Genomic DNA, 13,637 nt, shown 5'->3' on the forward strand with positions numbered 1-13,637 from the left:
TACTTTTAGAGTTGACTTTTCTTCATATTGATTATGCTGATGGGATTGCTGTTGTAATATTTACTAGAATAATCAAAGTATTAAAAAAAAAACATTCATTACACTAGAATATCATAGGTTAAAATGAATTAAAATGAAATGATTAAACACAGAATGAATAAAAAACAACAACAACTACATAACAAAGGACCTGAACCATTTTTAAATGAAAGTGGTTTGTTTTCTTACTGGTAAGATTCACCGGCTGTCAGAGGACCATTAAGGTAGCCCTCCCACTGTGCTCCATTTCCTATTACAATGGAAATTGGGTTGTTTGACGAGTTAGTGCTTTTGGTTTGGAGGTCCTGAATGCTGCGTGACTGGGAGGTGATGGGTATAACCGTTGCCAGGTATACTGGGGTAGAGCCTTTACTCCAGTCAGCATAAGTTTTTCCCAAGTATGTCAAATTAGAATTATCTAATGAAAGAAAAAGGAACATATGTCTCTTTATTTCTTTATCTACTTACTTAGAAAAGCTCTTTTTAATGTATTATCAATATAAAATAATGTTTAGATACATTGAGCCCATTTATACGACCATAAAAGTCAGTAATCAGATTACTGCCAGCAGCAAATGACTCCCGGACGACAACACAACAATAAACAGTTAAAACTAACAAAATAAATAAAAAGTCAAAACTTATACTTAAAAGCCCAATGGACACACAAAGAAAACAGTTTTTAAATCTGTTTGTCTTGCCTATGGCATCACAACTCTACGGCCTGAAGTAGCCATGAAGGGGATGGCTCCACCAGAACAGAACAACATATTAAAAGACGAAATAAGTTCTACATGGATGAAGACATTAGCGTACTGCGGGGAAATCTACGAGTGTAAATCTGATTTCCCATAACTCAGTTAAGTTAAAGGATAATCAATCAATCAATCAAAACTTTCAACATACCTCAAGGAAACCTAAGTGCTGCACAGTAATAATGAAAGCAGTAAGCAACAACAATAAAATAAACAATAAGAGCCTAGTGATCATGCTCTCCAGAGTTACAAGCCAGCGTAAAAAAATGAGTTTTTAAATAAGATTTAAAGGATTAAATAAAAGAAAAAGACAGATAGAGATGAAGGATGTCAGATTTTGCTGTAAACTTGAACACTTGAATTAAGTGTTAACTGCAGAAATCAGATAATGATCAGGTTTTTGGTGGCATGTAAATGGGCTCATATAAAACAACATAAATAAACAGCTGACAAAATGGTTACTTGAGCACAAACTGATTAATACAGCAAAACACACACTCCTTGATATTATGAGAAGAAACTTACATGAACTGCTGCTTCTTTTTACCAGTACCCCCACATTTGTGATTGGTCCATTCGTGTTGTCTAGCAGGCTGCGATTAATCTGAACTGTGAACGTGTTCTGATCCTTTACACTTACTAGAGTGGCAAAGTTTGCTGGAATCTGAGGATCTTCCAAAAAGAAAAAAAAAGAAAGCTAAATGAGCATCAATTACACTATTGTACTTCTACTTGTATAGAGGATATTGTCAGCTAAAGATCCAAAAATCTGCTGAGACCACTAGAGACAAGGACTTACTCGTGATGCCTGTTCGACATGTAAGATTTACAGGTGTACTGGGATGTCCGCAGCTTTGAGTCATTACAGTCACTTTATATTCGGTATAGTGTTTAAGTCTGGAAACATTTTGACTGCAACAGCTGGCCGTGGAATTAAAGACTGGCTCACTGTCTCCCAGGACAACCTGGAAGCCAGAGCTCTGACCATCCGGTTTATTCCAGGTCAGGAAGATCTGTGCTTCTTCTAAGTTTGGTGCCGTGCATGTGAGATTCGTCACAGGGCTTGCATCTGCAGCAACAAAACGAATAAATGTCAGGAAAGAAAGAAAACAATATAATATATTACTTTTTTATGTGTTATGAATAAAAAAGTTTATTTCTTTTGCTTCTTATGATCTTTCTTATTACTTGAAGGCTGGTGTAGTTGTCATCAGCAAGTTCTTTTAGGTTTACATTAAGATAATCGATGTGAATTTTTTTTTTTAAGAACTTTACCTGCAGTATAATCTTGCATTATTTATTTATTGGATTTTGCATGAAGAAAAATGTGTCAAAGCAGTCGTATAACACACTGCATAAGAACGAATTGTTGTGACTGTACCTGTGCAGATGTTGATCCTTGTCGAAGCACCCCGTGTTCCATCAGAAGTCACTGTGGTGACACTAATGTTGTACTGGCTTCCTGGTTGCAGGTCACGGATGAGATAATTGGTTTCATACGTGATGCTGTTGTTAACCATCCCATCTGACCATTGCCAGGTCAGATTGTAATAATAGCTGTCCTTGTATTCAACAGGTTTGGTCCAATTCACACCAATTGATGTTACCTGGGGAGTGGCGTTGAGAGAGTTCACTCTATGCGGTCCTGATGGTTGGAAAGAAATTTTTAAAAAATGCACGTTAATTCAAACAGTGAATATGAAAAAAGAATATTCATACAGAAATGAAATCCTTACTTGTTGTGATCATGTTACTGGTAACACTCTCACTCGTAAAATTCATAGGTCCGACGGTTCTCACAGAGATGTTGTAGGAAGTCCCAGAGGACAGGTTGGAAAAGGTAAATGTGGTGTTGACAGCAGTGCTGGTAGTAATGTTTTGTTCTCTCTGAATTTGTGTATTATAGTAGAATAATGTTTTTGTCATTAGAGGGGCTTCTCCCCAAATAAATACAATGGAGCTGGTTGTCTTGTTCAGGATCTCAATCGGTCCAGGAGGGTTAGGGTCTGCAAGGACACATGCACACTGACATCAACACACTGACCATTACTTTATTTATTTAAAAAACTGTGCATTTGTGTTTTTATATCAAATTATTTAATATTTCACAGGTTTCAGTTGATGTAAAAAGTTAATAGTACTTTCAAATGTACAAAAACCTGTGTGTTTGTAAATCAAACTTTTGATTCTGAGCATTTTTTTATACTCACAAGTTGCATTAATAACGACGTCAGATGATTGATTAAAAGGTCCACTACATGTGCTCAATATAGCACCGTAAAGGACTCCAGCTGACAGGTTGGTGAACAGGAAGGAGGTAATGTTGGGGCTCAGCTCTTTTTCTATGGTGAAAACTATCTGAGAACTGTTCAGATGAACCTTATAACGCTCCACATTTCCATAAGGTTTGGTCCATGACACCAGGACTGAACTGTTGGAGCCCTGATTGGAGACACTAGGCAGCACCGTCTCAGGTTCTGTGAATGTGCAGATGAGGAAAATTAAGCAGTTCAATCCTGACAATTTGAGAAAGAGAAATAGTAAATAAGATTCTCACTGGTGTACTGAGTGGTGCAATGTTTCTCTCCGTTAATGCCATTTGCTGCCATGACTAAAACACAGATGATGTAGTTGGTTCCAGGGGTGAGCTCTGAGATTGTGATGCTTTCCGTTGGCAAGGTGCGGTTTTCGAGGTTGCAGCATGTTATCACCACCTGATACATATAGTCATTCCTGTACTGTAATGGTTTTGTCCAGTTTATGAAAATAGCAGATGTGTTTAAGGTTTCAGCTCTCAAGTCTGTCACACCATATGGCCCTAAGAACACAAAAAAGAGTTGCTTATTGTTACACAGTAAAAACCAATCAATCAATCAATCAATCAATCCATTTCCAAAAAGAGATACAGTACATACGTGTAAAGTAATAAACTGTCCGTGGTTCTGCTTGGGTGCCGTCTGCGGCCTGGGTTGTAACGGTGAAGCTGTAATTGCTTCCAGACTGAAGATTATCTACTTTTATAGTAGTATTAGTAGTAATGTTTACAGTCACACTTATAGGTGAACCAGTGTCAGGACCCTTGACCTTTACTTCATAGGTGTAGTTTGATTTGCTGTCGGGCTGTTCCCACACCAAGGTCACTGAATGTGTGGTGATTTCTGTCTGGGTCAGATTTGTCACACTGAATGGTCCTGAGAAGGTGAGAAGATGAGATACAGTGAGTCAGCAGAGAAGATGACAGGCTGAATTTCCTCAAACCTGTGACTGTAATACCACTAGTGTAGTGCACCACACAGGGATGACATTTTAACTGGTTTTCCATTAAGGTATCTGGATGTAATGTTGCTATAGCAATGGCTTGTTCTACTAAATGGGCTTAATTACATAGCTTTCAACTCTGAAATACAAAATATAAAGTGTTTCTTTAAACAAGGGATGCACCGTTCATTCCTTACTTTTCTATACCGCTTAGTCTAATTCAGGGTCGCTGGAGTCTGTACCAGCAATTAGCAGGCGAGAGGCTGTGTACATCGTGGACAGGTCGCCAGTCCATCACAGGGCCAACACAGAGAGACAAACAACCACTCACACCTAGGGAGAATTAACCTAACATGCATGTCTTTGGGAGGAAGTACCCAGAGAGAACCCACGCATACATGGGGAGAACGTGCAAACTCCACACTTTTTTGTTAAGAGACCGCGGTGCAGCCCTGCACTGATACCACATTTTTCAAAACAAGTTCAAGTTTTTACATTTGAGTACTTGCCGATAACAAGTATCAATATGAGAACTAATAAATCACATTACAGTACACTAGTAAGGAGCATGGACCAGTGTGTTAGATGTGAGGACTGAGTGGTTAATTGTGTGATATATCAGATGGGTCATTCTGCAGCCATTCTCTAAATGTAAGGCTTGAAACTGTCAGAAACTTTATAAATAAGGAGGATAAATTGGTTTTTTGGTGCTTTATGTTCACAGCTGTGACAAAGCACCTGTAGGCCCAAAATCAGCTTCTCTCGCAGACATAAGGCCAAATTCAGATTTGTAATAAGGTACAAGTAATAACTTCGTTGCTTATCTGTTCAAAAATGAACATTTTATTTCCACAGATTAATCTCTTTTGCATTAATCCATTAATTTGACAGCCCTAGTTTTTTCACAATAGTATTGAGTTCTGTAGTATCGGAATACTCTTATGAATATAGAGTACAAGTACACGTACATAGTATCAGTATGCAAACCCCCCATTGTAACACAACACAAATCAATTAATCAACATGTTTCTTAAAGGATAAACAACACATACGTGTGAAGTAGGAAATGGTCCGAGGTTCTGCTCGGGTGCCGTCTGCAGCCTGGGTTGTAACGGTGAAGCTGTAGTTGCTTCCAGACTGAAGATTATCTACTTTTATAGTAGTATTAGTAATAATGTTGACAAGCTCTCTCCCAGGTGATCCAATGACCTTTACTTCGTAGGAGTAGTCTGATTTCCTCTCTGGCTGATCCCAAACCAAGGTCACTGAGTCTGTGGTGATTGTTGCCTGGGTCAGATTTGTTACACTATATGGTCCTGAAAAGGTGAGACATAAAATTTGATGTAAATCAGCCTCAAATATTACATGTTAAATGTCCTAAATGTCTCAGGACTGTAATACCACCAGTCTAGTGCACCAAACAGGCATGACAAGTTAACCAATTTTCCAAAAAGCATCTGCATGTCATGTTGATTCAGCAATGTCTGCTTGGTGACAGGAAACAGAGGTTTTTTTCTTTATTATTATTATTGCACAAATAATTGTCATTTTCTGTCTTCATGCTGCTACTTAAAAACCAAAAACAAAAAAAAAAATGCAAAATCTGTTACTGTGACCTGTAACTAAAACTATATTACAATAATAGTATTAATAACTATAACCACTCTTTCAGTAGATTACTTAATAAAAACAAATACTAAAAATCAATGTCTCAAAAGAACACAGAAAACAAAACTCCTAAAGCAGGGTTGATTTTATCCAAAGCAATAAGTTGAGTGTGATCAATATTAGTATTTAGGTGACTCACGTGTATAGTTTCTGGCTGTTACTGCTGTGCTCGTATACCCAAACACACCAACAGTAACTACACTGATGTTGTTGGGGCTTCCTGATTGGAGATTTTCCAGCAGGTACCAGTTGTTTGTAGTCTGGTTGGAGAAGTTACCGCTGGACACACTGAAGTTGTACTGATTTTGGTCCATGTCTGCTGGACGTTGCCAGGTAAAATTGATGGACTGAACTGTCTGAAAGTCCACTGTGATGACACCAGGTGGGTTGGGAACTTAATAGATGTGGGAATACAGTTATCACTTAAAGTTAGTAAAATGAATACATGGTCAACCAAGTGTGAATCACAAGCTACAACGTTGAAGTTACTCACAAGTCGCATTGCAAACCGTATGGTTGTTCTGAACTGGTCCACTTATGGTGACCACATCCACACAGTAAAGGACTCCTGGTTTCAGGCCCCCAAAAACAAAGCTTAGAGTGTCGTTGCTCAGAGTTGTGGTTTGATTTAACTGCCGGTCTCTGTAGAGATTAACTGAGTATGACGACACCTGCCCAGGTGCTTTTGTCCAGTTCACTGTCAGGGTGGTCGTGGTTCCTATGGCTGTTATGTTAGAAACTTGTCCAGGAGCTGTAAGAAATGAAATACAAGTTCATGTAAATTTAATTTCATTAGCTGGTTTTCATGAACACAAATTGAGTTAACCAAGTTTATGGAGGGAGCTTTATTCACTTTTCATTAAATTATCAAGTTAAATAAGTTAAATTAGTGAACAGTAAGCTTTTGTTTGTCGGATAAGAATTTTATTAACTAATATCTTCCTTAAATTATACTAAATAGAAACCCTCCAGTGACGCCTGGTGGTTGGAGCAGGTATGAAACATAAAACTAAACCTGACAAACACTCAGTGTGGCCACGCTCATTTCAAACCAAATTCTGAAAAAAAAGAACATTAAATCCTTCTCTGTTTGCCAGTAGAGGCTCTGTGTGCACATAAAGCTGTCACTTTGTCTAAATAACACGCATCAATACCAGGGGTCTAATAATACAACAATAAGACTGTAACTGACCCTATTTTTATTAGAGATGCACGATATAGGATTTTTTTGTTGCTGATATCCGATATGCAAATATTTTACTACTCTTTTTAGCAGATTCTGTGCCGATAATATCATGCATCTCTAATTTTAATGGTTACTTGTGTACTGGAAAACAGTCATTCTCTGTCCTTCAGTACGACCATCAGCTGCTACTGCAGTGACACTTATTTCATACTGGACACCAGCAGTCAGGTTAGTTATGTCTCTAAATGTCTCAGAGTTTCTTATTTCTCCATTTCTCCACTGTACTCTATAGAAAGAGCTGTTTCCCTCTGGTTTAGTCCAGTTAACAAACACAGAGGATGTGGTGAAACCAGAGACTGTGAGATTTCTGACCATTTCAGGCTCTGAGTGGAAGACGGATACATGAACATCATATCAAAGTAAGAGAAAAGAGGAATAATTAAGAACGTCTGACAGAGAAAGCTACTATAAACTACAAATGTCTAAAAACTGAAGCAGTCGAATGTGAAACAGGATGTGAGCTCTTCATTTAGCAACGATCATCTTCATCATCTTACTTGTATATTGACAAGTGTTTCTCACGTCACTCTCTGTTATGTTATCTCCAGCTACTGCAGTCACAGCGAAACAGTATTTCACTCCAGGAGTCAGATCAGTGACATTTGTCTCTGTCACAGAGACATTTTGACTGAAGTTTGCTGTTTGATTTGTCCATTTTACTGTATAATAGGAGCTTTCTCCCAGTGGTTTGCTCCAGTTTAGAGACACAGAAGATGTTGTGAAACCAGTGACAGTGAGATTCCTGACTGCTCCAGGCTCTGTGTGGGAAAAAGTGTCGGATAAGAATTTTAAAAACTAATATCTTCCTTAAATTATACTAAATAGAAACCCTCCAGTGACGCCTGGTGGTTGGAGCAGGTATGAAGCATAAAACTGAACCTGACAAACACTCAGTGTGGCCACGCTCATTTCAAACAAAATTCTGAAAAAATAAAACATTAAATCCTTCTCTGTTTGCCAGTAGAGGCTCTGTGTGCACATAAAGCTGTCACTTTGTCTAAATAACACGCATCAATACCAGGGGTCCAATAATACAACAATAAGACTGTAACTGACCCTATTTTTATTAGAGATGCACGATATAAGATTTTTTTTTTTTTGCTGATATCCGATATGCAAATATTTTACTACTCTTTTAGCCGATTCTGTGCCGATAATATCATGCATCTCTAATTTTAATGGTTACTTGTGTACTGGAAAACAGTCATTCTCTGTCCTTCAGTACGACCATCAGCTGCTACTGCAGTGACACTTATTTCATACTGGACACCAGCAGTCAGGTTAGTTATGTCTCTAAATGTCTCAGAGTTTCTTATTTCTCCATTTCTCCACTGTACTCTATAGAAAGAGCTGTTTCCCTCTGGTTTAGTCCAGTTAACAAACACAGAGGATGTGGTGAAACCAGAGACTGTTAGATTTCTGACCATTTCAGGCTCTGAGTGGAAGACGGATACATGAACATCATATCAAAGTGAGAGAAAAGAGGAATAATTAAGAAAGTCTGACAGAGAAAGATACTATAAACTACAAATGTCTAAAAACTGAAGCAGTCGAATGTGAAACAGGATGTGAGCTCTTCATTTAGCAACGATCATCTTCATCATCTTACTTGTATATTGACAAGTGTTTCTCACGTCACTCTCTGTTATGTTATCTCCAGCTACTGCAGTCACAGCAAAACAGTATTTCACTCCAGGAGTCAGATCAGTGACATTTGTCTCTGTCACATAGACATTTTGACTGAAGTTTGCTGCTTGATTTGTCCATTTTACTGTATAATAGGAGCTTTCTCCCAGTGGTTTGCTCCAGTTTAGAGACACAGAAGATGTTGTGAAACCAGTGACAGTGAGATTCCTGACTGCTCCAGGCTCTGTGTGGGAAAAAGTGTCGGATAAGAATTTTAACAACTAATATCTTCCTTAAATTATACTAAATAGAAACCCTCCAGTGACGCCTGGTGGTTGGAGCAGGTATGAAGCATAAAACTGAACCTGACAAACACTCAGTGTGGCCACGCTCATTTCAAACAAAATTCTGACAAAATAAAACATTAAATCCTTCTCTGTTTGCCAGTAGAGGCTCTGTGTGCACATAAAGCTGTCACTTTGTCTAAATAACACGCATCAATACCAGGGGTCTAATAATACAACGATAAGACTGTAACTGACCCTATTTTTATTAGAGATGCACGATATAGGATTTTTTTTTTTTGCTGATATCCGATATGCAAATATTTTACTACTCTTTTAGCCGATTCTGTGCCGATAATATCATGCATCTCTAATTTTAATGGTTACTTGTGTACTGGAAAACAGTCATTCTCTGTCCTTCAGTACGACCATCAGCTGCTACTGCAGTGACACTTATTTCATACTGGACACCAGCAGTCAGGTTAATTATGTCTCTAAATGTCTCAGAGTTTCTTATTTCTCAATTTCTCCACTGTACTCTATAGAAAGAGCTGTTTCCCTCTGGTTTAGTCCAGTTAACAAACACAGAGGATGTGGTGAAACCAGAGACTGTGAGATTTCTGACCATTTCAGGCTCTGAGTGGAAGACGGATACATGAACATCATATCAAAGTGAGAGAAAAGAGGAATAATTAAGAACGTCTGACAGAGAAAGATACTATAAACTACAAATGTCTAAAAACTGAAGCAGTCGAATGTGAAACAGGATGTGAGCTCTTCATTTAGCAACGATCATCTTCATCATCTTACTTGTATATTGACAAGTGTTTCTCACGTCACTCTCTGTTATGTTATCTCCAGCTACTGCAGTCACAGCGAAACAGTATTTCACTCCAGGAGTCAGATCAGTGACATTTGTCTCTGTCACATAGACATTTTGACTGAAGTTTGCTGTTTGATTTGTCCATTTTACTGTATAATAGGAGCTTTCTCCCAGTGGTTTGCTCCAGTTTAGAGACACAGAAGATGTTGTGAAACCAGTGACAGTGAGATTCCTGACTGCTCCAGGCTCTGTGTGGGAAAAAGTGTCGGATAAGAATTTTAAAAACTAATATCTTCCTTAAATTATACTAAATAGAAACCCTCCAGTGACGCCTGGTGGTTGGAGCAGGTATGAAGCATAAAACTGAACCTGACAAACACTCAGTGTGGCCACGCTCATTTCAAACAAAATTCTGAAAAATAAAACATTAAATCCTTCTCTGTTTGCCAGTAGAGGCTCTGTGTGCACATAAAGCTGTCACTTTGTCTAAATAACACGCATCAATACCAGGGGTCCAATAATACAACAATAAGACTGTAACTGACCCTATTTTTATTAGAGATGCACGATATAGGATTTTTTTTTTTTTTGCTGATATCCGATATGCAAATATTTTACTACTCTTTTAGCCGATTCTGTGCCGATAATATCATGCATCTCTAATTTTAATGGTTACTTGTGTACTGGAAAACAGTCATATTCTGTCCTTCAGTACGACCATCAGCTGCTACTGCAGTGACACTTATTTCATACTGGACACCAGCAGTCAGGTTAGTTATGTCTCTAAATGTCTCAGAGTTTCTTATTTCTCCATTTCTCCACTGTACTCTATAGAAAGAGCTGTTTCCCTCTGGTTTAGTCCAGTTAACAAACACAGAGGATGTGGTGAAACCAGAGACTGTGAGATTTCTGACCATTTCAGGCTCTGAGTGGAAGACGGATACATGAACATCATATCAAAGTGAGAGAAAAGAGGAATAATTAAGAAAGTCTGACAGAGAAAGATACTATAAACTACAAATGTCTAAAAACTGAAGCAGTCGAATGTGAAACAGGATGTGAGCTCTTCATTTAGCAACGATCATCTTCATCATCTTACTTGTATATTGACAAGTGTTTCTCACGTCACTCTCTGTTATGTTATCTCCAGCTACTGCAGTCACAGCAAAACAGTATTTCACTCCAGGAGTCAGATCAGTGACATTTGTCTCTGTCACAGAGACATTTTGACTGAAGTTTGCTGCTTGATTTGTCCATTTTACTGTATAATAGGAGCTTTCTCCCAGTGGTTTGCTCCAGTTTAGAGACACAGAAGATGTTGTGAAACCAGTGACAGTGAGATTCCTGACTGCTCCAGGCTCTGTGTGGGAAAAAGTGTCGGATAAGAATTTTACCAACTAATATCTTCCTTAAATTATACTAAATAGAAACCCTCCAGTGACGCCTGGTGGTTGGAGCAGGTATGAAGCATAAAACTGAACCTGACAAACACTCAGTGTGGCCACGCTCATTTCAAACAAAATTCTGAAAAAAAAATATTAAATCCTTCTCGGTTTGCCAGTAGAGGCTCTGTGTGCACATAAAGCTGTCACTTTGTCTAAATAACACACATCAATACCAGGGGTCTAATAATACAACAATAAGACTGTAACTGACCATATTTTTATTAGAGATGCACGATATAAGATTTTTTTTTGTTGCTGATATCCAATATGCAAATATTTTACTACTCTTAATCAATTCTGTGCCGATAATATCATGCATCTCTAATTTTAATGGTTACTTGTGTACTGGAAAACAGTCATTCTCTGTCCTTCAGTACGACCATCAGCTGCTACTGCCGTGACACTTATTTCATACTGGACACCAGCAGTCAGGTTAGTTATGTCTCTAAATGTCTCAGAGTTTCTTATTTCTCCATTTCTCCACTGTACTCTATAGAAAGAGCTGTTTCCCTCTGGTTTAGTCCAGTTAACAAACACAGAGGATGTGGTGAAGCCAGAGACTGTGAGAATTCTGACCATTTCAGGCTCTGAGTGGAAGACGGATACATGAACATCATATCAAAGTGAGAGAAAAGAGGAATAATTAAGAAAGTCTGACAGAGAAAGATACTATAAACTACAAATGTCTGAAAACTGAAGCAGTCGAATGTGAAACAGGATGTGAGCTCTTCATTTAGCAACGATCATCTTCATCATCTTACTTGTATATTGACAAGTGTTTCTCACGTCACTCTCTGTTATGTTATCTCCAGCTACTGCAGTCACAGCGAAACAGTATTTCACTCCAGGAGTCAGATCAGTGACATTTGTCTCTGTCACAGAGACATTTTGACTGAGGTTTGCTGTTTGATTTGTCCATTTTACTGTATAATAGGAGCTTTCTCCCAGTGGTTTGCTCCAGTTTAGAGACACAGAAGATGTTGTGAAAGCAGTGACAGTGAGATTCCTGACTGCTCCAGGCTCTGTGTGGGAAAAATTGTCAGATAAGAATTTTAACAACTAATATCGTCCTTAAATTATACAAAATAGAAACCCTCCAGTGACGCCTGGTGGTTGGAGCAGGTATGAAGCATAAAACTGAACCTGACAAACACTCAGTGTGGCCACGCTCATTTCAAACAAAATTCTGAAAAATAAAACATTAAATCCTTCTCTGTTTGCCAGTAGAGGCTCTGTGTGCACATAAAGCTGTCACTTTGTCTAAATAACACGCATCAATACCAGGGGTCTAATAATACAACAATAAGACTGTAACTGACCCTATTTTTATTAGAGATGCACGATATAGGATTTTTTTTTTTTTGCTGATATCCGATATGCAAATATTTTACTACTCTTTTAGCCGATTCTGTGCCGATAATATCATGCATCTCTAATTTTAATGGTTACTTGTGTACTGGAAAACAGTCATTCTCTGTCCTTCAGTACGACCATCAGCTGCTACTGCAGTGACACTTATTTCATACTGGACACCAGCAGTCAGGTTAATTATGTCTCTAAATGTCTCAGAGTTTCTTATTTCTCAATTTCTCCACTGTACTCTATAGAAAGAGCTGTTTCCCTCTGGTTTAGTCCAGTTAACAAACACAGAGGATGTGGTGAAACCAGAGACTGTGAGATTTCTGACCATTTCAGGCTCTGAGTGGAAGACGGATACATGAACATCATATCAAAGTGAGAGAAAAGAGGAATAATTAAGAACGTCTGACAGAGAAAGCTACTATAAACTACAAATGTCTAAAAACTGAAGCAGTCGAATGTGAAACAGGATGTGAGCTCTTCATTTAGCAACGATCATCTTCATCATCTTACTTGTATATTGACAAGTGTTTCTCACGTCACTCTCTGTTATGTTATCTCCAGCTACTGCAGTCACAGCAAAACAGTATTTCACTCCAGGAGTCAGATCAGTGACATTTGTCTCTGTCACAGAGACATTTTGACTGAAGTTTGCTGTTTGATTTGTCCATTTGACTGTATAATAGGAGCTTTCTCCCAGTGGTTTGCTCCAGTTTAGAGACACAGAAGATGTTGTGAAACCAGTGACAGTGAGATTCCTGACTGCTCCAGGCTCTGTGTGGGAAAAAGTGTCGGATAAGAATTTTAACAACTAATATCTTCCTTAAATTATACTAAATAGAAACCCTCCAGTGACGCCTGGTGGTTGGAGCAGGTATGAAGCATAAAACTGAACCTGACAAACACTCAGTGTGGCCACGCTCATTTCAAACAAAATTCTGAAAAATAAAACATTAAATCCTTCTCTGTTTGCCAGTAGAGGCTCTGTGTGCACATAAAGCTGTCACTTTGTCTAAATAACACGCATCAATACCAGGGGTCCAATAATACAACAATAAGACTGTAACTGACCATATTTTTATTAGAGATGCACGATATAAGATTTTTTTTTTTGCTGATATCCGATATGCAAAT

At 38.3% G+C, this 13,637-nt stretch overlaps 1 protein-coding gene across 10 annotated transcripts in view; it reads right to left on the reverse strand.

Annotated features, from left to right (window-relative positions):
- The window catches only part of LOC121647225 (receptor-type tyrosine-protein phosphatase eta), a 50,971-nt gene that overhangs the window by 6,166 nt on the left and 31,168 nt on the right, over nucleotides 1–13,637 (reverse strand). For all 10 annotated transcript variants that reach the window (XM_041996480.1, XM_041996472.1, XM_041996475.1 and 7 more), the window contains 11 exons: nucleotides 6,214–6,471; nucleotides 5,860–6,114; nucleotides 5,105–5,368; nucleotides 3,710–3,985; nucleotides 3,352–3,612; nucleotides 3,005–3,271; nucleotides 2,531–2,800; nucleotides 2,176–2,439; nucleotides 1,594–1,863; nucleotides 1,320–1,466; nucleotides 229–457 (listed from right to left, as the gene is read on the reverse strand). In XM_041996480.1, the coding sequence (XP_041852414.1) occupies nucleotides 229–457; nucleotides 1,320–1,466; nucleotides 1,594–1,863; nucleotides 2,176–2,439; nucleotides 2,531–2,800; nucleotides 3,005–3,271; nucleotides 3,352–3,612; nucleotides 3,710–3,985; nucleotides 5,105–5,368; nucleotides 5,860–6,114; nucleotides 6,214–6,471 (2,761 nt within the window). The remainder of the gene's footprint in view (nucleotides 1–228; nucleotides 458–1,319; nucleotides 1,467–1,593; nucleotides 1,864–2,175; nucleotides 2,440–2,530; nucleotides 2,801–3,004; nucleotides 3,272–3,351; nucleotides 3,613–3,709; nucleotides 3,986–5,104; nucleotides 5,369–5,859; nucleotides 6,115–6,213; nucleotides 6,472–13,637) is intronic.

Source organism: Melanotaenia boesemani, chromosome 10 (genome assembly GCF_017639745.1).
Source record: "Melanotaenia boesemani isolate fMelBoe1 chromosome 10, fMelBoe1.pri, whole genome shotgun sequence".
Lineage (NCBI taxonomy): Eukaryota > Metazoa > Chordata > Actinopteri > Atheriniformes > Melanotaeniidae > Melanotaenia > Melanotaenia boesemani.